Source organism: Scomber scombrus, chromosome 5 (assembly GCF_963691925.1).
Source record: "Scomber scombrus chromosome 5, fScoSco1.1, whole genome shotgun sequence".
NCBI classification, from domain to species: domain Eukaryota; kingdom Metazoa; phylum Chordata; class Actinopteri; order Scombriformes; family Scombridae; genus Scomber; species Scomber scombrus.
The window spans coordinates 1,876,597-1,900,800 of NC_084974.1; the positions used below are offsets into that span (position 1 = coordinate 1,876,597).

Genomic DNA, 24,204 nt, shown 5'->3' on the forward strand with positions numbered 1-24,204 from the left:
ACAGGCCTAGACAAAGAAAGAGACCACACAAGTTTTAAAGCAATTTTAAACAGGCTTTTATTTTCAACTAAGGCATCAACATTATCAATGAATCTGTAGTCTTAAAGTCAGTAGTGAGTGAAGTGTTGAATGTATATAATGAAAGAGTGGAGGAAAAAACTAGCAAAAACCCAAACCAGGGAGATGTGGTCGCAAAGAGAGAGAACAAGAACGAGGAGCCAGCGGAGCAGGTCGTCACGTGTTCATATCTGAAAAAAGTTCAAAACATACTATTATGCCCCATACTCTGGGCATCGTAATACTTTGAGTATATGATTCCAGTCAGATGTAGTAGTCATTTGTTTATTGGGATCATGTACAGTGTTTAAACATAAATGTTACCACTTGATGTACTGTAGCAGAGTTATAGCTCAATACAGAGCCATACACAATAACACATCACATACAATGTAGAGTCAGTGTACACAGCTGAGAAGCTTTTAACAGACTTTATCATTTGGTTTTAAATGTGCTGATGGAACTGCAGAATGTTCAGAAAGACTGATGGATGTTATGTGTAACCAATGATAATCTTAAACAGACACAATTGGGAAATGTACATTTACTCATTTACATTAATGTGAACTTCTTCTCTACTACATTTCAGAGGGAAATGTTACGTTTTATCCAACTACATTTTATTACACTGATACAGTTACAAACTACTTTGCAGATCAATATTTTGTATGACAAAACATATGATCAGGTTATAAAAAAAACTATAACATTTCACATACAGATTGCCCTACCGAACAGTGTAAATTGATAATAGGAGCTCTAATTGATCATTTATTAATGGAATAGTTAATACTGATTCATTAATATGTACATATCAGCAGCGTTTTAATGTATCTGCACATCTGAATGTGTGACGGGTGTTTTGGAGGAAAATGAAACTTGAAAACAATGAGAAAAACTCCCACATACTGTCTGGCCTACTGCTGGAATATTCATTAAATCACAATGTGTCAGTCTGTCCAACCTTCATCATGCATATGCTCTCAATTATAACACTCTAATTGGGGACATTTAATTTCTGATACTTTAAGTACATTATGTTATTACTCAAGCAAGTTTTTGAATAAAATACTTTTACGAAATATCTTGGTACTTCTTCCACCAGTTCACATGACTACACGTGATGCTTTATGCTTTATTTATCGTGTGCACTTCAAGCAACTGGAAACTCAGTTAAAGCCATTTGAATGTCTGACCATTCACATTTGTATTTCTCTATAAACTGGTACTTGTGCAAACTTCCCCGAGGTGATCATCAAATTTAAGCTGGAATTTCAGTGTTGAGCATCCAATATTGCAAACTACCACAGAGCGCTGCCTCCCTCTGCTGGCAAAGGTTACAAATTACCCATCACCAATCAGACCAAGGCTTTTATCTCTAATTACCTGGCATTCTTTTTTTTTTACTTTCACCTTGTTCTCCAGTGTGTGTGTGTGTGTCTTGTCTTCTTCCAATGTCTGAACATGTTTGGTGTCCATGCAGTAAAGTCCAAAAGACTCAAAATTAGGGCTGAGAAACAACAATAATCACCAAGTTTATCGTGTCTCTCTCCATACATACATGACTAGTTTGAGTTAACATTTATAATACTTATATATCTAGAGATATAATAATGAATCCTGCCATCATTTGGCAAGAACTTACTCAAGATAATGTAAACCGGACATGTAATGCACTATTGAAAATGGATTTATCTATTTTTATATGTATTGTTATTGCCATTTTGTGTTTTGACTTATACACTACTACTTGTGTTACTGCCTGACTGGATTGTTCTTATCCTTTTTGTGGAACAGGAGAAGCAACACAAAGGAAAAAGTATTTGTTTCACAAGTTGTATATGTTCTGTTATATTGTTATTTGTTAATAAAAAACGATTTTCATTAAAAGAAAGTGTGGTGAAATGATTCAATGTGTAGGAGAAAGCTGGTGGGGACAGAAGTGCTTATGACATTTATTTTGCTTTTACAGTAGCAGTTGTGCTAGCAGTAGTAAAATGAGTAGCTTATTACAGTGAGCAGTGCCAGGAGATGCAGCACTATGCTATCTGTCACACTAAAGCAGGGGGGGTCATCAACTCATCTTCATTCAAGGGCCACAAACAGCCCAATTTGATCTGATGTGGGCCGGATCAAAAGATGGAAGGAGGAGGGAAGGACAAATGGAAGGAAGGAAAAGAAGGAAGAAAATATGGAAGGAAGAAAGAAAGGAAGGAAGGAAGGAAGGAAGGAAGGAATGAAAGACAGGTGGAAGGAAGGAAGACAAGAAAGAAAGAACAGATGGAAGGAAGAAAGAGAAAACAGGAAAGAAAGAAAGAAAGAAAGAACAGATGGAAGGAAGGAAGAGTAGACAGGAAGGAAATGTGGAAGGAAGAGTAGACGGGAAGGAAATATGGAAGGAAGAAAGGAAAGATGGATGGAAGGAAGAGAAGACAGGCAGGAGGATGGAAGGAAGAAAGAAAGAGAGAAAGAAAGAAAGGGTGGATGGAAAAATAGAAGGAAGGAAAAGAAGACAGGAAGGAAAGATGGAAGGAAGGAAGAAAAAATAGGCAGGAAGATATCAAGAAAGAGAGAAAGAAAAGGTGGATGGAAAAATGGAAGGAAGGAAAGTGGGCCGGATTGGACTCCTCGACGGGCCGGTTCTGGTCCACGGGCCGCATGTTTGGGACCCCAGCACTAAAGGGTATGCTGCAGCATTAGTAATAAGTGTACTGTAGGAGCACAAGTAGTTTACAGTAGTCAGTAGTACTGTTAGAGGTTAGCTACAAGAAGCCAATCAGCGACGTGCATTAGCATTAGCATCCTGCTACTGACGCCAGCAGCAGTATTATTCTCAGAAGCAGCATTATAAGAGATAGCAAAGTAGCTAGCCACCTAAAATAAATGTCTACTGGGGCGGGAATGTTCATATATTTGTATAACTGTGAAGTCCAGTTTAATAATGCATAGTATCCAGGTACAATGTATACAAACTATACGCTCCTTGTTGCAATGTACGCGTCCTCGTCATTATCCATATCCGTTCCAATGCGCATGCGCGTCCGGCGGTTCGCGGTTGCGCCAACTGGAGGATGTTGCTAGCAGCCAGTGTAGATGCACAGCCTTTTTCACAACAATAACATCAACCAAATTTGCATCTCCGCATACCTGATTTGAGGATTATACATTCCAAACGCTATCGGGAACCGTGCATTGGACCGCTCCACGCTGAAATCCGTTCTGTATTTTTTGGCTCCATGTTGTGTTGACAATGGGAGCGGATCGGTTTGCACATTTACAAGCCTCCTTTTTGCAGGAGCAGAAACAAGAATCATGGCTGGCCAGCTAGGCCGCAGATGGATTTTGTAGCAAGCAGCAAGAGTCTTTTGATAGAAAATACTGCATGTATGCTTGGCATTAGCTCATGAAAATGGGTGCAAGTGTACCAGCGTTTTAAATATACTATTATCATAGAGTTTAGTTGTCTTTTTTGGGGCAACAACACAAGCCAGTGAGCCCGCTAGCTCCACAACCTTGACTGGTTGACGTCTTGCCTTCGTCGTTAGCTCCTTTAGCCAGCTAACGATAACTAGCATCGCTTGGCCAGCCATCCGTTGCTCAAAACATTTGGAGTGAGACATTTATTGCGGGATTTCCTCCCGTCGTTGTGTTCCAGTTGGACATTTGTATCGCAAATTCCTTTTGCAGCGTCTACCGCTGGATGAATGTGGGACAAAATGGAGACCCCGACGATTGTGTACGATCTGGATACCTCTGGGGGCTTAATGGAGGTGAGGTTGCACAGCCCAAAGGCCTTACTTTAGTGAAATATTCAATTAATATAAATGTTTTATGCACTTCCAGTCATATTAATTGCCGTTATCTTCTGTTCTCCGGAGCCTGCTGTCAAGCATTTTTCCACTAGCTAACTTGATAGTTCGAGCTGGTAATGGAGGCCATAAGTTATCGGTACCGCTCTGCTCAAGCTTAGCATGAAATAGGACAACGGGCACAAAGCTGCATTTTTATCCAACTGTGTAGACAAACATTCAGACAGGGTAGTTGAGGTTACGTACTAAACAGTGTCAAAAAACTTTTACAGCAAATCCAAACACTGCTGGCTCCCCCGAAGTCCGAGGAGGTAGACAAGAGGAGTCGGAAGTTGGTAAGGGACGTCCGGAGGAGCGGCAGGGCCACCAACCACGACACCTGCGATAGCTGCCGGGAGGGAGGAGATCTGCTGTGCTGTGATCACTGTCCTGCAGCCTTCCACCTCCAGTGCTGGTAAGTTCTGGGACAAGTCCTGCATGTATTATTGCATCCTGAGTGTGTTAAACAGACAAGGGACAACTGCTGTGAGTTTGCGTTGGATGCATGCAAAGATGCTGAATGCTGACTTGAGTGAGGGCTGCTTCATGATCAAGTAACAGAACACTGTGCTGTTGTGGCTGCTGCTGCTGCAGAGATGTGCATGTGAAATATCACTGGATGCATGTAAATCATATTCTGCCATTGATATCATTGGACGAGTGCACCTGGTAAACATTAGATAATTAACCATTATTGTTTATTTTTGTTGTTATTATTGTTCAGTATATATTCTCTACACATAATTTCAGGGTAAATTGTAACTTCAACCATCAGTGTTCCCCTCATATTCATGCTCTGTGTGCATCCTTACAGCTGCCCTGAAGGGGGCGGTAGTGAGCCGTGTGTAGCACTTTGTGAAGTTGAATTTCTATTCAGTGTTAGCCAGTGAATGACTTGTATGTTACATTTATCAGTACGTATTGACACATTGAATAGAGTTCGGTGAACAAAGAGAAACAGAGATTTATTGAAATGTAGTGCGGCGTCGAGAAACTTGAATGAGTTAACCGTTATGTGTCCTCACTGTTTGGGGAATGTGGTGGCTCGTTTATCACTGTCATTGAGCTTACGGAGAAGAGAATACAATTAATTATTGTCAATAAAAAGCATATTAATAAGACTTTCAGAAGCTAAATGAAACGTGTAAGTGTATCCGTGTCAGTGAAGGCGGTTCTAGTGATCTTGCAGTCGGTCCTCCTCCTGCCGCGGCTGCAGCCAGCGGAGCCGCTGCTGCTAAAAATGGAGTCGAGACTGCCTCTGTTTACAATATGGCGACCTCCCTGCTCTTTTTTTTCTCTATCCCACCGCCATCTTACCAACCTTTTATAAATCAGGTTTTGGGAGAAAGAAGAGTTGACGAATAGAACGGATGAAATGCTTTGTCGTTTGTTGTAGAGAGATGGAGCAGTTGCACGGCGGCGTTAGAGGTGGACCCATTGTAGCGTTTTTCTCCGGTGCCGCTTTGCATGGCTCCCCGTTCCACATCTGCTCCATTCATTATTTGAACTTTGGCATTTGGAAGAGTTGAGACTGTCACTTGGAAACAACCAAACAGCAACGTTTCTCCATATATGGTCAGGCCTTACAATGGCTTCATCCTCACAATTAGTGCTTGTCTTATATCAGTGCATGTTGAGGAGAACTCAACGTACTGCATTGCTATATGAATGTGTATTATCTTGGATGGAGGTATTTCACAGGGCAGCTTTTGATCATCTTTGCTCATGAGTGTGTAGTTTTAAGCTGTGGATGATAGTTTTGATTTCAGGTGTGTCCTCCTCATTATACATTAGTTATCATTACATTGTCTTCCTGGACGTATTGTTGCTCAGACAGATACTTGCTTTATGGTCACGTTAAACAGAACAACATATTTTTACATTCTTGTTTGATCTGACCATGTTTTACTTTATTATGGTGAATTGTGGTGACATGTTCTATGGATATGAGTGGAACATTACATTGTTATAATTAATTCATGCTGCAGTTATTATACTGCACATGTAAACAAATTGAGATAAAGCATACTTTGCTCATCTCTGTCATTGTCGTTTTGAATGTAATGCAGTTATCACTCCACTAGATGAAGACCAGGGTCAAGTTTAGCTGCTGAGTTGTGACTGGTTTGTTTATGCTTACAGTCCTAAAAACTTAAATGATTAATTTTGAATATGTGTTTAAAGATCATTCAAACTTCAGTATACACACAACAACACAGGATCTGATTCTGCATTAATCATCAACCTGGTCACTGATGATTGTGTTGTTTCCTCTTACCACAGCAACCCACCTCTGAGCGAAGAAATGCTTCCTCCAGGAGAATGGATGTGTCATCGCTGCAATGTTCGCAAAAAGGTGAGTAGCAGTTGTTGACTTTTACACACAGTCCTGCATTGTGACACCGTTGAGATGTAGAGAGACATGCTGTATGCTGTATGGTCTGATAAATGTGTGTTTTTGTCTTTGGTCCCCGCTGTCAGAAGAGAGAGCAGAAGTCAGAACAGACTAACGGCCTACTGGAAAGGTCCTCCACTAAGCGAGCTGCATCCCCGGCTGTGGAGCTGGAGCTTAACGCCGGCCCGCTACGGCTCGACGGCCTGCCCCCGGGGGCCGGAGCGGCAGGGCCCGGTCTACGAGTGGCCCAGGTACGCCTCTTGGATCGCAGGACCAGCAGCAGACCGAACAGCCGGCCCGGCACGCCCACCTCCAACACCTCGTCCACCCCGACTCCCTCAGAGGAGCAGAACGACGGGGAGGAGGAGGCGGCGGAGCCTGAAGATGAAGTTCAGGGCGCAGAGGTGGAGAGTGCTACAGTATCTGCTCCAGCACCACGCCTCCTCAAGAGACCCTTCCAGCTGCTAATAGCAGCCGCTATGGAGAGAAACCCCACACAGTTCCAGCTGCCCAGTGAGCTCACCTGTACCACCGCACTTCCAGGTCAGTTTGACAGAATGACTACCAGAACACTGTAATGTTGAAGAAAAACCGATCCTTGTTATATTTTGTACAGATTACTAGTCAAACACATGTGTTGTGATGTCACCCATATTTCCAGCATAGCTACAATTGAGTTTGATATCACAAATTTTCAGGATTTCTAAACAGTGATGGTAAATATTGGGTTTGTTCATTTCTATTGTATTTCAAGAGTGTAACAGTTTAAATATGTTTTTATAGAAACTGTTAGTAATTAGTTGTGACCTTCTTCAGCTTACCAGAAACCAAAATATGAAGCAAAAGTACATTCAGAACAAAGTACTGCACTTTGGTAACTGTGTAAATGTGTCCTAAAATGTATTGACCATCAGATAGCAGCATAAGGATGATGAGGGGTCGGACAGCTTCTCAAATGTCTTCGTCTTGTTTGGATTTCCAGGCAGCAGCAAACGGAGGAGAAAAGAGGAGTTACTAGGGAAGCCATTCCGGAGGCCACAGCACGAACTGGATACCAATGGTCTGGTCCCTCTACCAGTTAAAGTCTGCTTCTCATGCAACAGGTTAGTACTCAGGGATGATATGATGTACACAGGTGCATACAGTTCTGAAATGTGTCATATCTTGTTCTGATTTGGTTGTTTCCTTCCTCTAACAGGAGTTGCAGGTTGGCTCCATTGATCCAGTGTGACTATTGTCCCCTTCTGTTCCACATGGACTGCCTGGACCCTCCACTTACAGCCTTACCTGCTGGCAAATGGATGTGCCCAAACCATGTGGAGCACTTAGCGGTAAGAGGCTCAGAGCTAAATATTATTTATTGTAATATTGTTATTTTTAAAGTTTGCACGGTGGACAGAATGATTAGTTCTCCTTTTTAAATGTTTTGTCTATTTCACAGCTGAATCAGAGGAGCCTGAGCCTGTCCAGTCGCTGTCAGCTCTTCGACCAGTTCCAGGACCGGATGTCCCAACACGCCGTCAAGGTGGACTTCCTGCGTAGAGTCCATCGGCAGAACGCACCCAACCGACGCACCAGTCACCAGCACAACAAGAGGACCATCAAGGTAGACCTGCAGCCCCGGCAGGATAGCGTTAATTCTTCTCAGTTAAAACGATTCAAATAAACAGGCTATATTTCTTAACAATCACTGTTTGCATTCAGGTGCCAGATGCCATCAAGTCTCAGTACAGGAATCCTCCCACCACACTGCTTCCTGCAGGGGTGCGTCAGCTGGAGCTGGTCTGTAGCCCCGTTCCTGAACACCAGCCCCCAAAGCACCTCACCTCACAAGCAGAGCAGAAGGAGGTAGGAAGGAAAAGTTTCTACGGTTGATCTCAAAATCATTGTGATTAACAGGTGACAGCAGTGAATGGTGGGCAGATTGAATAAAAATTAACTTGCAACATCAGCAGATGTCCCGATTGAAGCAGTTGTGTTTGAACATAAAAAGCAGGAAACAACTGTGCAAAATGTTTGTATTTGGCAGGTTAATGATAGGACTGTGTATCAAACCTCAGTATTCTTTTGGCATTAACTGAAAATGTAGGTCATGTTTGTAATAATGTTGACTTAATCTCTGATCAGATTGTTCCTGGTTTAAATACACACTTGTTTATAAATGAAGACTCTTTACTCAAAGTACAGTTGTGTTTGTGGTAACATTGAACTACTGGAAAATGTGTCCTGTGTTGTTGCAAAAAAAGGTTTTATGTAAACACATATTTACATTTCTTCATAACTTCATAACTAACCCTGTAAGTTACAGTATGTTGTAAGAATCAGATAATGATGAGTCAGCTCTAGAAGTGGTGTGGTGTTTTTTGTAGTTAAACTTGGTTTGTGTGTGTTTAACAGTGGCTTCAGGATGTCATCGCCCTCCAGTGCAGCATCATGCGACACCTATCAACCAAGCAAAAGGCTTCATCTACGCTGTCACCTGTTACATTGTCAGCAGAGTGGGACTCTGAGCAGAAAGCCAGTATTAAATCTTGTGTAACATCAGAGGACATTAAAACTCAGGCCTCTTTAGGAAGGACTGCTTCCCCTGACCCCTGCTCTAAACCCTGCAGTACACCCGATGACCCACAGGGGGGCTCTGTATCACGGGACACCCCGGCAGAGCTGGGTGCTTGTAAATGCAGCATGAAACCCTGCCAGAACTGTAGGAAACCCAACGGACCTCTAGCAGAGGAGGGTCAGCCTCCTAAAGCCAATGGACCCATAGACTGTCACAGCTCGTCAGAATCCTGCAGGCAGACGGAGCTGCAGCAAAGACTGAAGCCCAGCACAATCCCAGACCCGGCTGCTTCTTCCGGGCTGGTCAACCACATAGGAACAGAAACGGTTAAAAAGGAGCCTGAGAGCACTACGGAGGCCTGCACTCAGAAACACTGCCCTGCCGCGCCCACGTTATGGCCCCACAGCGGCCAGCAGAACCACAGGAGCAGCGACGAAAAACCCTCCTTCTCCCTCACCAGCAGTGCCCACTCAGCCTCAACACCTAAAGGCAGCCAGGTGCACGACTCAAGCAAGCTGGGATCATCCACACCAACTCCAGGTACACACACACACACATACATACACACAAACACACACACACACACACACACAAACACACAAACACACACACACAAACCGCAGACTGCTGGTTTGCTCCATGTCTTATTCTCCAGCACTGCAGAAATAGCTGCTTAATATGGAGCAAAGAAAGTATTTATTCTGGTAAAATGATTAATGAATAGAAAGTGCTATATAGAACCAACATTGATTCATTTAAAACAGCATTTTTGACAATTCCCTCACACATATAGAGTCAGGTCAGTGACTTTTTTCATTTTTGGCACTGAAAGTAACTATAGATAGTTTTGACAGTTCTAGCACACCTGTGTAACACTAGTTACATTTAAACTTGAACTCAGTTCAGCTTAATGCAAAAGCAGAGAGAGACGTGCACATAATATGGAAGTCACTCTGGGTGAGGAGAGTCAAAGGCATCCTTGAATGTTGTAATATTAAAACTAGTGTTGAAACATTGAAGTATCAGCAGATTAGCTACCAAATGTAAATCCTGCACAAACAGCTTAGTCCTAGATTTCCCCATATTTAGTAAAACTTTGAGTCTTCTGGTGACTCAGATAGTATAAAGATGTCAGTTCCAAGGTTGAATGTTCAGAGTTTCATTATGTGCAGCACTTCCTGTTTGAAACCTTCCTGATTCAATTCAGCTGCATTTTTAAGCCACACCTTAAGTATTTGTGAAGGTAGAATCTCCACATGTTGGAGTAGTATTACATTACACTGGGTTGAACAGTCATTGGTCATTGTGTAGTTAGACAGTGTATAAGCTGGAACTGAGTCCTGACTTAACACACTTTTTCTGCCCTCCACTTTGATACCTGAGGCCTTTTTCCATTGGCTCATTTGGCCATGCCGAGTTAAACATACCACACTGATTTATATATTATAGTTCCATTATCATTTTAAACACGCTGAGTCACACACAAGATGCACCATCTCTCAAGTCGAGTCGGGTTTAACCCTCCGACTACTTTAAATGGGATAAAATGATTCAGACTTTCCAAATGTTATCTGAACGAATTAATCCAATTCTGATGGTTGTGATGCTCAAATATATATAGCAGCCATTTTACAGCCAGTCTTTTGACCACTAGTCACAGTCCAGTGCTTGAGTAAACAGCACTAAAGAAGCTGCTTTAAAGGTCAACACAAGAGCATCATCAGCTAAAGACATATTCAAGCAATTTGCTCTGTTGTAGATGCACTGAAGTGCCAATTCAAACTGAGTCAAGCCAAGCCAGCACATTTGTATAGAAAAGCCCTTATGGTGACACTTTCTAACAGTCCATAGCTCAACAGCTCCCCCTTCTGGTCATTGGTGGCAATTTCCAATTAGATCCAAGTGTCACATTAAAACAACAGTGTGATAGTATGTGCTTAAACAATAGTTTTAAAACATGTCCCAATAGTTCAGCAGTGTCAAGTCAGATAAGTCAGTAGAAATAATGTTATTACAGGTCATTTAATTGACTATATGTCTCTGCTCCACAGATATAAAGGCTGGTCCTGGACTGATGGACTCACTGCTGCCCAGCACTCTCTCCTCCTTTGCTAACCTGTCCAGCTGCATGAAAGAGGGGTTGGATGAAGATGGGAGTACGTGTCCACACTCATGACTAAACTGTAGAGATGTAAAGACTGGATTTAAGTGTTTAATTGTGTGTGTGTGTGTGCAGGGATCGAGCTGGACAAACTGGACACAGAGATGATCAAGCTGCTGGCCTGGCAGAGGATTCAGCAGCTCTTCCCCTGCAAAGCGCCCAGTGCTCCTCCTCTTCCTCCTCCTCTTCCTCCTCCTCCAGCCAACAGCGCTGCCCCAAAAAACCCATCACCCCACCCTGATAGTAAGACAATCTACAAATGTCATTTCATATATTTTACATGTAGAATTTTGTAAAAGAAAAAAAAGTTCTAACGGGACCCTCCTCCCTGACAGGTCAGAAGAAGGTGCAGGCCCGAGCAGTCTTCTACCCTCTGACAGGAAAAGGAGGAGCTGTCAGTATGTGTTACAGGACGTTATATATAGGCTCAGGTGAGACATGCTCTCTACATCATTGTGTCTCAGCTGCTAATGAACTATTTCAGGAAGTTTACCTTCAAGAACCAGAGTTGAAGTTTAGTTCCTGTGCTGTTAAAAAAGACACTGCTATTTTACATTGCTAACTCAATAATATCCATATGAAGATAAGGACATAAGTTTATTGATTAAAAAAAAAATCAAATATAATCTGAGCATCCTCACTGGTCTTATAATGATGTAGAGAAATTGGGCAAACCAGCTCAGAGCACAGGCAACGGGGTGATGAGGTAAAATAGAAATAAGTAAGCATCTCCTCAACTCTCTATGTCTGCTTTACATCAGTTCAGTTCTCCTGCTCTCAGTTCTTCAGTTGCCGTGGGAACAGACAAGAATACAGAGTATAGTGTTTGGGTTCCTGACTTTAGTCCCTGCAACTGTCTGGTTAGAAACTGTGAAAAACAAATACTCTTTACTTCTTACTTCTTGAATAAGTTGTTGAATTTAAGCCAGTAAATTCCCACGTTTTTTATCAGGCAAATAACTATATTTGGTAACTTCTGTAAACATCCAAAATATCTTCCCCATGCCTCTCTGTGAGGTTGTAGAACCATGTGGATTTTCATTGTCCTTGACTTGCTACATAAACATGAAAAATGTTGAAAAGAGTCACAAAAGCAAAAAAGTCATGTAATATGCCCCACTAACTCTCTAGGGTTGTAGTATTTCAATGAATGTCCTATAAAGGGTTAAGCTTTTGTTAACACTTAAAGTTCCAGTTTCTCAGACGCTGATTAAAACTAGTCTTAGACTAAAGACAAGATTCTGAGAAACAAATTTAGTCTTGAACTAAATACTCATCTTTAACAAATACAATGATTTTTTCCCTACAAAACCATTTGGGCAGATTTTTCCTGCCCTGTAGGGAAAAAATCATTGTATTTGTTAAAGATGAGTATTGGAAAAGCTATATTTGTATCAGTGAAATACTTTGGAAACTTTATTATCAGCAGTGTAAAAAGTGTAAACATATCCAGCCTTACTGTTGAGTTGATGTTGCTACAGTCTGTTCATGTTTCTGATCAGACCAATCTTCTTAAAGATATTCAGAAACAGGGTATTAATGATCCAGTCATGTGTGTGATGATGGTGACATTGAAATAAAAACGTTACAGCTTCTCATTAACGTGTTTAATTCATTTGCTGTACTGCTTCTCTCCGTCTTCTCATGTGAAGGTGCTGACATGGACGTGTGCCTTACAAACTACGGTCATTGTAACTACATTTCGGGGAAACATGCCTGTATATTCTATGATGAGGTGAGAGCTTTCAAAAGTGCTGTGTTGCTTATATTTCCATTAACTCCACTCTCACTGTTAATCACATGCAGTACTGTTGTTAACGGACGTGGTTTGATCGTGTTATTGTGTAGAATACCAAGCATTACGAGCTGCTCAACTACAGCGAGCATGGCACCACGGTGGACAACGTCCTCTACTCCTGTGATTTCTCTGAGAAGGCCTCGCCGTCTCCACCCAGCGGCCTGGTGGCCAAAGTCCAAGGCATCATCCGTGAGTTTATGTCATTAAAAACACTGTTGAAATCCTCAACAAGTAAAACAATTAATTAATATAGCAGCAACATCTAAGAACATTTCAAAATTCAGCCTAATTTCTAATTGTGTACACGCTCTCTGCAGGTCGCAGTAAGAAGCGGGAGGAGGACGAGGGTCCCACGTCTGTGGTGGGTTTGTTGCCGGCCGGCGGGGTGATGAGCAGTCAGCCTCAGGGCGGCTCAGAACTGACGTGCAGCTGCAAGGCGAGCAGCTCCAGCCTGATCGGAGGCAGCGGGGCAGGCTGGGAGGGCACGGCGCTGCTCCACCACGGCAGCTACATCAAGCTGGGCTGCCTCCAGTTCGTCTTCAGCATCACCGAGTTCGCCAGTAAGCAGCCCAAAGAAGAGCAGACCGCCACGCCCGCCGCCGGCTGTACGAGCAGCAGCAGTGGCAGCACTACCAGCACCGCCCCCACCAACTCCACCTCCTCACTTCTTCCCAACACTGCCACAGCCAGCAGCCCCTCCAGCCAGGACGAGGCCGACAACGAGACTGTCCCCTCTCACCAAGTGCCCGCACTGCACTCCAACTCTGTTCCATAACCCGCACAGGAAGTCCCGCCCTCCCTCCTTTTGTTTTGCACCTTCTGAGTCACAATGAAGGGAAAGCTGCACAGCTGGTTGGTCAACAGGGAAAAGTTGTTTTTTTTCTTTTCATTTTTTAATGGTTTATATCTTTGCATGAACTTGAAGTATTATTGACAATCTCTTCTGTTTTTTGAATGACTGACAGCAACCTTCTGTTCACTTCAGACTGCTAGGACTTTGAGCGAACATTATTTACCTGCGCTCACTTTTTTTTCTTTTTTTGCCAGTATATTAGTTATGTATGGTGTAACATTACTTTGTCAGTCAGCCCATTTAGCACAAAACTTTTTTATTTGTAGTATTGAATTCCATACATTCTAATTTCTTTTGCTGCTTTTGCACCACAGGTAGCTATATATGTATGACAACATACATGCTTATACACTATGATATGTATATATTATGTAAATATATATAATTCAGTGCCTCTCAATTGGAGAAACATTGGATTTCATGTAGATTTACCATTTTTTGGTTTTTAACTGTACAGCTCATGGAATTTGTGATACTGTGTAGAGTACCAGAAATTTTGTGATAAAACTTGTTCTTAGTCTGTACTTTCCGCTGTAGTCCATCTGTAAATACCACATTGTTTTAGCACTCATTTTAACATCTTGTGCTGCTCTGTATATAAGCACTCTTTGTCTGTACCTGCTTGTCTGTTCAAACCTGTAAATACAGAAAGATTTTCTAAGAACAAACTCAGTGGATGTGTGTCCTGTGTGGATCTACTTTGGCTTTGGATTGTCAACAAGCACCAGTAGGCAGAGTGATTCTTGTTAATACTCTGAAAAGGTAATGATAAAGGAACTGCATGGAAATACACACATGCAGACAGACTGTTTCAATAATAAACCAAATGAGTAACTGAGAAAAGAATTGGTTGAAATAACACTGATTCTTCAGAATTTAGATAAAACAGGTTTTAATTCTGAAAAAAAAAAGTTTCAAATATTAAGAAATCTATAGTTATGTTTATAGAACAAGTTCTCAGCAATCAAGTAATATTTCAGTGAAACCTGTCTTTGTAATTTTTTCATAAAATATGTGTTTTTCCTGTCATCACTTAGTTTTTGTCAACACAGACAATAAAAAAGCTAATTATTCCTATTTATTTGGTCTGGTATAGATTTAGAGCATTTAAACCATTGTGTCTTCACCAAGTACACAAATATGTTGTTAAATGTTGAATATTCCCTTTTATTCATTTTTTATGCTGTTTCAAGTGTGCTCTTTGAAAACTGATATCATGCATTTAATATAAAAAATAACAGTTTTGAACATAAATGAACACATTCTTTCATTTAAAGAAACAATTACTTTAATAAATCAGCTGTTTTGAAGAAACAGATTGACAGCATACTATTTTAAAACAAAAAAAGTTCCATCCGACAGTGTTGACAGTGACTGGCAGTGGTGACGGAGACTGTGACAGTGGTGAAGGTGGCAGTGGTGACAGACTGGCAGTGGAGACTGTGGCAGTGGTGACGGAGACTGTGACGGTGGCAGTGGTGACAGACTGGCAGTGGAGACTGTGGCAGTGGTGACGGAGACTGTGACGGTGGCAGTGGTGACAGACTGGCAGTGGAGACTGTGGCAGTGGTGACAGAGACTGTGGCAGTGGTGACGGTGGTGACAGTGGCCTAATGACAACCAAAAATTCCAATCTTTTGACCACTGTAATCCATGCTTCCTTGTTTACCAACTTAATTTAACAATTTGATGCAACAGATAACAATTCATCATGTAAATGTTATCCTTTTATATCAAATAACGATGAACAGAAAAATATAAACTAGTATTGTTGAACAATATTGTTATAAACATCAGAAAACATCCAAAACGTTGTGTCAGCTTTATATTGTTGAGAAGCCACTTGAAAATGGGATCATATATCTGAAGGGAAATCACCATCTAATAATCACCATGGTCATACAGACACCCTGACTGTGCTGACAAATACACACTTTTTTAGATGACATGCATGAGTTGTTTGTTTTTTTTCAATTCACTCTTTCATCTTATATATATATATTATACATTTTTAAAAAGAATTTCACAGTTTCATATCAAATTGAAATGATAAGACCTTGACTGAGGACACATGCTTTTGTGGGTACTGGCCTTGGATGTAATCAAATAATTTATGAAATTGTAAACAAACATATCAAAAAAAGTTACATTTGTGCAAAACATCCTCATGATCAACCTGATTATTTTAAATAAGAAAATGTGATTAATTTTCAAAGAAATTGGTACTATTCTTAGTGGGGTATCTTTTTTGCCAAAGTCTCAAGAATCAGTGATAAGTCACAGCATGACCAGGCAGATACATTTTTTTAGTTATAATTCAGGGAACTATAAATACAAGCTAATTGACACAATTAAATCCACTGGTTCTGTATCTTGGCTGCATATATCAAATCCAAATAAATAGCCTTCAATCAAGTCCATGTGCAAAATAGCAGTTCTTAGGGGGAATAGTGCAAATCTAATATACTATTTGATAAAACTTACAATATCTCCAATGAGTGAAAGAAGGATATATTCATTTTATGCAGAGCTCAAACATTATTTTTGTCATATTTATAGACCATGCAAGTCTCAAGTCTTGGCTATGAAGTTCTGAGTAAGTCCAAGTCTTAATTTTGTGTTTTGAGTTCTAACCGAGTCACTATGTGCCCTTCATTAAAAGTAATGGAGTAAGAGTTTCTGACAGAAGTATTTCAGGAAATAAATCCAGGGCGGACGGCAGTTGTTTCAACAACCGTCTGAATTTCCTGAACTTCCCTGGTCAACTATGTGCAGTCGGGGAGAGAGTCTGAATAAATCCTGACCTGGATGGACCTCCTCGTCTCTGTTGGACCTACAGAAAGTTAAGTTACAACTCTCCAAACTCCCTATGTTGTCCTGCATCAGACTAAATTCCCCCTACCTCCCTGAACTTTACACATGTCCACACACAACTCACACACTGCCTTTGACACTTATCTGTCTTATTTAATTTGAACTGACATTTGACTTTCATTTGATATTATGACTCTGGAGTTTTCTGCTGTCATGGACATTTATTGGACGAATCAAAACATTTGTGAGTGAATGCTCAAAATTGATTTGGAATATTTAATCAGATAAAATAATGAGGAAGGAATTAATTGTGCCTTTTATTTCTTAAAGTATTCATGTTTAATTAAGTGTTTTGGGTGCACAGTATGTGAATTAAATGCCTCTTATCACAACTGAGCAGAATATTTGGCAACAGTTGGAAGTAATTCATAAATAATACATTTCATTCATCATGAGCAACAGTTTGAACAGTGACCATAATGTCAAACTCACAGCATCCACATTGTTCCTGGAGGTTTGGTGTTATTCACATTTTATACCACTGGGGGGCAGAGTGAGTCCATAGCTTCTGCTGGGATTTATTGTATGTAAGGAAGTCAATAGTTGCATATTTCTGACTCTGGCACCATCTAGTGGTAGTACCCAAAAAAGACACTGTATACACTCATACAGTAAATTGCCTTTTAGCAAGTACACCGGTTCCCATTGTTTCTAATCACAAGTCATAAGCTGTACACACATAATACACAATCTGCTTAGATGCCTATTTTAGTCCTGCATGTATCAAATATGCAATTCAAATATCACAATGGCTGATTTAACACAGCTAACCACACCCTGTCACTGTTTCTTGAATACTGTTACTAATACTAGTTACTAAGAACTAACAAACTACTTAGCTGTTTGGTGTACTGTGTGGGTTTTACCACAGATCAGCTGCCTCTAGCCAGGTTGTGTTACAGTGTTATAGTCTACAGTTGATAACGTCTTATATTAATCTATGATAATACATCATTATTCATTTGTTGGTCACATTTTGTATTATTGATTGTATCATTATTCATTATTTTGAGTTAAAAAATGGTCACACATGCCCAGTAGGCAAAATTACATCATTTTTGTTCATTGATGTGTACTACTGTCAATTAAAGTCCAATCAGATTTCAGATTTTTTTTTAAAACAACTTTTCACATCCACATTCATATGCCATTAACATGGGGACATAGGTACAGTAAATCTCAGTAGGCTAAAGCAAACTGGTAATAATAAGTAACTAACGGAATTCATTAAAATCACCTTGAATCTCAAAACTCTGAGTCTTTTGATGAAAATTTCATCTTTGGGTGGCTGAAAAACCATGTGGAAAGGTTCCACCTCTTTTGTGTGATACTATCAGCTCAAACAGAGTGCGCCGTGACTAATATCGCTCTAAAGAGGAGGGAAGATTTTCTTTTAAGCTGTAGAGTCAGGTTATAATTTGGAGACTAACAGAGAATCCAAATAAATTAAACAATTAAAAGCTTCAGGCCAATCAGCAGCACAGTAAGCGGGTGCTGTTGAAAATGTTTTATGTCAAGAAATACATATGACTGAAAATGAAGCAGAAATGCAGTATAAAAGGGAAAAGACAAATACAATATTACTGGTTGTATTGACCCTTTAGAGTAGCGTTTCTGAAGGGCGGAAATGAGAGTTTGAAGCCTACAGACTCTATAGTATATTGTTTGTATTTGCTTCCTGCAATGGAAGATTATATTGATCAGGTAGGTTCAAGGCTGCATTAGTACTCCCAGGGGCCCCTGGGTATGAAGCTCATGTCGCCTAAACAACTTTTATTTTATTCTGATTGGATTACGCTGCTTTTGGGAGGAAGCCTTGTAACTCCACACTTTCTTTTGGACATACTAGGTTTCCAACAGTGACCATAATTATCAACATCAAAGGAAAGGGTCAAGTCTTGTGTCATATTTCTATGGAGTCTAACAGAAAGAAAAAAAAGGATGCACATTTTTTTTCTGTGATCATTGAGGGCCCCTTTCTGGCACTTGCCTAGACTACCCATATGGTAGATCCGACCATGGATATAGGTTTGACAAAATTTGTGAGTAAATTCGATCTTCTCAAAGGGTATGGGCCGGTACAAACTGCCCTCCATACCCTCTGTATGTAAGTAAATAGAATGACACCACGAAGGGCATATGACTCTTAGTTTTATTGGATTGATTTAGGTTAACAATCATGAGTTAATGAGCAACCATATTTAGACCATGGTGTTTGTACTGTGGATGAGTGAAAGAAGCTCACAGAGAGTCTTTCTGCCACTAGTAGTGGTCCTTGTTCCTCTTGCAGCAGATAGCCTAACATTTTCACTGGAGTTAGTCTTTCCTGCTACTTGTCCCCTCCATTCACTGAGGGAGGGACATAAGTGAATTCAGACTGACACACTTTTAATCCACCCCACTGATTCTTATGCAATCAGAATCTGTAGGTCTGCAGGTGGTGCAGCTTTCCTATTTGATCATTTTGGATGGCAGGGAGAGGAGGAGAAGAGTTCAAGAGTTCAACCCATTATGTAATTCAAGCTTTAATATTGTCCAATGTGATGAATCAAAGTGTGTCACTGTGAATGTTGTACAAAGTTGAGACAGATTATCTTGACTTGTTTAACTAATAATGTCTGCTTCTGCTATGACATCTGACCACACTGATCTGTCCTCATTAGTCACATGGTCTGGAACTGGTCTTTTGTGAGTCCCCGTCCTTTCAATCTGCTGTAACAGAAGGACCATTGTCATGCTCAGTCAGGAAATAGGTGTGTATGTTTGAATGTGCATTTTGGTCTCGAAGCATAAGTTTGTTATTCTTGCTGAGAACACGGTTAAAGGTGTTCCAAGTTTTTGTCTCAGGTGTTTACCTACAGGGTTGGACAGAGGACAGATCAGGAATTTGATGTTAGGCGTCTACCACATTTGGTCCAGACTAAAATATCTTGACAAATGTTAGATGCATTGACATAAAATCTGACAGACATTCACAGTTCTTAGATGATAAATCTCTTGATTTTACTGATACCCTGGCTTTAAATCTAGCACCCACTTGTGCATTAAAATACTTAAAAATGTAGTAAATGGACTGGCTTTAAAATTGAATAAAATCTTATACAGATTTTCATGGTGACCAGATCATGTATCCAAATGACTCGACTGTCATCGAGTAAACTTCCTCTCGTGACACCGAGCACCATTTTTTCGATGTCTATTGGGCGGGAATCACCAGGAAATACCTCATAGCAATGTTTTGAAAAGATCTCATCATAAGTTAAGTAAGGCAAAGGTTTATGTACAGGTGGCAGCCCCCTCATTACCACACTACTCCTCTCCTGAGAAAACAAAGACATCCAGTCTGACTAGAAAAGCTATCATGATTCAGCAGCTTTTACAGCACTGTTTAAATATTCACATCAGTTCTTATTTTGTGTGTTGTTTGTATAAGATGTGTACACTTTGATCATGAATGAGGATGTAACAGTTTAAAATGTAATAAACTGGTTACCTGGCATGTTAGGTGTCTGGTTTCATCTTTGGTAAAGTGGCTGTGTTGAAAAAGGTGATGATGTACACCATTCAGAATCAAATCAAATATAGCTTATGTTGCCTTGTGTGCTGTTACTAAAATCCCAAACAAACAGTTCCCAAAGCACATTTTTAATGTTTTCATCTCATATTTATTCATAATTAATGACATATTTTACCTTCACGTGGACTTTTTCTTGTTTAGTCACACATTTAAATGTTGCAGATATACTTGATGGTGTCTTAATGCACAAATATTAAGCTTGAAGGATTTAACCCTAACGCTTTGCTTATTTAAGTCACACTGATTTCAGTTTCCTTTAAGTAATACAGATAACAGATTTTGTATTAAATCAAATTGTATAACTTCAATAATTATTTATTTACCAATGAAGCAAGCTCTGAAAGGTTGGTTGGAAGCTGGATTTGTGGAGAAAGTGGAAACGGCTGGTCATTAAAACAACATGGATACAGTTAAAGATTGGCTTGTAAAATAACAATTCAAAAGCTAGCAATCAATCATTCTGCTACTTGATTTGCCACTAATGTCCCATTCAAAAAACACCACTGCCTTGAGTATTCTCTGGTTAAATGGCCCTCTCTGCATACTTGTTGTAAGCTACACTGGTTTAAGCTTATTTATAAGACTCTTCTTAGATAATCACCCCCTATTTAGGTCAATTATTGCAGCCAATATTTGTGGCCAAGTACAATAAAAGGATTTACTTGTAAATGTTTAACTTCTGTTTGATTCTTCTTTTCTTGTCTCCTACCCTTCACCCACCTTTCAAGTGTCTTCTGCCATTTGCCAGATCGTCACAGTAAAAAAGAAACTGTTATTAATATTTTGCCTTTGCCTATTGGCTGAAGCCTTGTTTAATTCTATTGGCTGCTGGAGAAAAAGGGGTTGGATTTCTGTTAGAAAGGCTTTCTGGCAGAAAGCCCTGAAGGCAAACCTCTCTCATGCATAAGTTTGCCTGACTTCCTCAGTGAAGTCTGTCTGGTGTGAAGAGAAGGAGCCTGGAACAATGTTAACCTTCCTGGTAGTAGTGGGGGTCGTCGTGGGGGGAGCTTACATTTACCGTCATGTTGTGGTGAAGGGGAAGCGGTGCACAAGCAAAGCAAAGCTGCATGGGAAAACTGTGATTGTGACTGGTAAGTCCAGGTTTGTTCTGGTTTGTTTACTGCTGTGTTATATACACTAAATGTTTCCAGGGTGTGCAGGACAATCCAATGTAGAGTAGTATATATACATATTGACTTACAAAATATGCCAATTGACAAAAGTACAGCCTAGAAAACCCAACATGACATTACATGTTTTAATATTTTTTAACATATACTTTAAAGAATATGGGGCGGCTGTGGCTCAGGAGGTAGAGCATATCACCCATTACTCAGAGGATTGGAGATTCCATTCTTGGCTCCTCCAGTCCATGTGCTAGATTGTTCTGTGGGAAAGATACTGAACCCCACATTTCTCCCAATGACTGTGCCATCAATGTGTGAATGATTATATCCTCCTGATGAGCAGCCCCTGCCTTCAGTATATGAATGTGTGTGTGAATGGGTGAATGTGGCTTGTAGTATAGAAAGTACTTTGAGTGGTCGGAAGACTAGAAAGGTGCTATATAGTTGCAGTCCATTTACCATGTAAATGAGGTCCTCATTTAAAGACAATAATGTGTTTGAGTTGATCTTCTTGTTAAATATTTCAAAAATGGTCAAAAAGTTAGTTAGACAAATTACACGGATAGATGGTTGTGAAGCTTTGTTGGAGGTATGGAGTTGGAGTGATTTCCAGTTTCCCTGAATTTTACCCTTGCAAATGACAAAATACATATCCTGTCCTCTGTTCACCTCCAGGCAGTAACACAGGCATTGGGAAGACCACAGCCATAGACTTGGCTAAAAGAGGAGCCAGAGTGATTCTGGCCTGTCGCAGCAAGCAGAGAGGAGAGGCTGCTCTTGAAGAAGTCAAGAGGGTGAGAACATCTATCATGCTTTGTTTCTTCTATTAAAACAGACTTACTTATTGTCATTCCTGAACGTAGAGTAGGTCCTAAATGTCTTATGTCCAATGAGCTGGTGTGTACTACCACAGAATGTTACTGTTTGCCATACGTACTGGTTGTAGCAAAATCTACCCACATGTAAGGTTCCATCATATTGGAAATAGATGACTGCTGATATCTACAGTCTTAGTAATTACAAAACAACTTGACATTGTGGAAAATATCTGTGATAGTCAACAGAGATGAAATTAACAGACAAATAAAGTGTATTTACCCAAATGACTGAGTGCATCTTTATTTTGCATTATATAGTTAATCAGCAGCTTGATATCCCTCATAGGAGAGTGGCAGTAGTCAGGTGGTGTTCATGCAGATGGATCTGGGGAGTCTCAAGTCTGTTCGCAGCTTTGCGGAAAACTTCCTGAAGACTGAAACCAGATTGGACATCCTCATCAACAATGCAGGTTAGACTGTACATTCCAGCTTGATATTTTATGTAATAAGCATATATCAACATATGAATAGAATTTTGGGGTAATTCAGTGGAGCTAGTTACAGAAACCAGACCCAGATTATTACATGTGATTGCAAAATACTAGGTCTAGTCATATGGACAAAATATATCTAAATGGGCAAAAAGATATCTGCCATTAAAAGGTAGTCATGTCTGTCTCCAAGCATATAACCCTAAATTGTAATAAGCTGAAACTATCCCTGACTGTGCTTGGATTTGTAATATTTGGGACTGTGTTGACTCAGTTTTCTGCTGCAGGAAATCATAGACACAGACTGGTCTTTGTGTTCTGGAGTTCAGACAATGCCTGATTGTTTCTGAGAGTAGGATTAAAGGTGTTCTATGTTTTTGTCACAGGGGTTTACATGCAGGGACGGACAGAGGACGGACTGGGAATGATGTTTGGTGTCAACCACATCGGCCACTTCCTGTTAACCAACCTGTTGCTGGACCGGCTGAAAGAGTGCGAACCAAGCCGGGTGGTCAATGTGTCATCTGTGGGACATAACTTTGGAAAAATTGACTTTGACTGCCTGAACACTCACAAAGCTCTGGGACTGGGGACATCCTTCACGGCGGTTGGACAGGTCTACTGTGATAGTAAGCTGTGCAACGTCCTCTTCACACATGAGCTGGCCCAGAGACTGCAGGGAACCAAGGTCACCTGCTATACCCTTCATCCAGGTCAGTAGTCAGAACATCTCACCATGCACCTCTAGCTAAGAGATATGAAATGCAGTCTTGAAACAGGAAATAATCATTCCCTGTGTACTGTTTCCAAAATGTGGAGCGAGTTTAATTCAGTTCACTGCAAACTGAGGATTTCATGCCAGTGCTGTGACTCTCTCTAGATGGTAGAATGGCAGTAGGATAGTTATATTGAATTACATGTAAAGGAAATGTTTTGGGGAACGAGAGGAATCATTAGGAAAGACCTCATGACAATATTTCTTAGAATCTTTATGTGAATTTTAAATTTTATATTAAGCTGAAAAGTGTTGTGGATCTGCGGTGTTTCTAATGGTATTATAGGGAAAAAAGTACCTGGTTAAAGTTAAAGGAACTTTTTTTTCCTTTTTTCTGCAGGAGCTATCAACTCTGAGCTGGCCAGGAACACTAGCTCAGTACTGCAAACCCTCCTGATACCTGTGACTGCCTTTTTCTTCAAAAACACCATCCAGGGAGCCCAGACCACCCTGCACTGTGCTCTACAGGAGGGCATCGAACCTCTCAATGGACATTACTTCTCCAACTGCACTGTGAGAGAAGTCTATGCTAAAGCCAAGGATGATGCTGCAGCTAAGAAGCTGTGGGAGCTCAGTGAGAGACTGTGTGGTCTTGCATAAAAAGCTTCATATTGGATTCCAGACACTGGGCTGCCATAGTTTTATATTAGAGACAGAGTTATGGAAGACGTCCTCATAGTCTGATAGCATGAAAAGATCACAGGCTATAAGTAAGGCAAAGGTTCATGTAGAGGTACACATTTGGCAGCTCCCTCATTGCCATGCCACTCCTCTCCTGAGATAACACAGATAACATCCAGTCTGAATAGAAAGGCTACCATGACTCAGCAGTTTTTACAACACTGTTTAAATATTTGTCCTTATTTAGTA

At 40.6% G+C, this 24,204-nt stretch overlaps 2 protein-coding genes across 2 annotated transcripts; both read left to right on the forward strand.

The window, feature by feature from the left end:
* Nucleotides 1-3,129: 3,129 nt before the first annotated feature.
* phf12b (PHD finger protein 12b) lies at nucleotides 3,130-14,324 on the forward strand. The gene is made up of 15 exons (XM_062418719.1): nucleotides 3,130-3,827; nucleotides 4,139-4,320; nucleotides 6,189-6,261; nucleotides 6,387-6,843; nucleotides 7,283-7,403; nucleotides 7,499-7,631; nucleotides 7,742-7,906; nucleotides 8,005-8,148; nucleotides 8,698-9,400; nucleotides 10,912-11,016; nucleotides 11,097-11,264; nucleotides 11,357-11,452; nucleotides 12,674-12,756; nucleotides 12,870-13,008; nucleotides 13,137-14,324. Exons 1-15 carry the CDS (start codon nucleotides 3,762-3,764, stop codon nucleotides 13,592-13,594), a joined length of 3,093 nt encoding a protein of 1,030 aa, XP_062274703.1. The 5' UTR covers nucleotides 3,130-3,761; the 3' UTR covers nucleotides 13,595-14,324.
* A 6,684-nt stretch (nucleotides 14,325-21,008) lies between these two features.
* Nucleotides 21,009-24,114, forward strand: LOC133980240 (dehydrogenase/reductase SDR family member 13-like). Its single transcript, XM_062418900.1, has 5 exons — nucleotides 21,009-21,214; nucleotides 21,926-22,044; nucleotides 22,415-22,538; nucleotides 22,946-23,272; nucleotides 23,675-24,114. The coding sequence occupies exons 1-5, from the start codon at nucleotides 21,088-21,090 to the stop codon at nucleotides 23,932-23,934; spliced, it is 957 nt and encodes a 318-aa protein (XP_062274884.1). The 5' UTR covers nucleotides 21,009-21,087; the 3' UTR covers nucleotides 23,935-24,114.
* The last annotated feature ends 90 nt before the right edge of the window (nucleotides 24,115-24,204 follow it).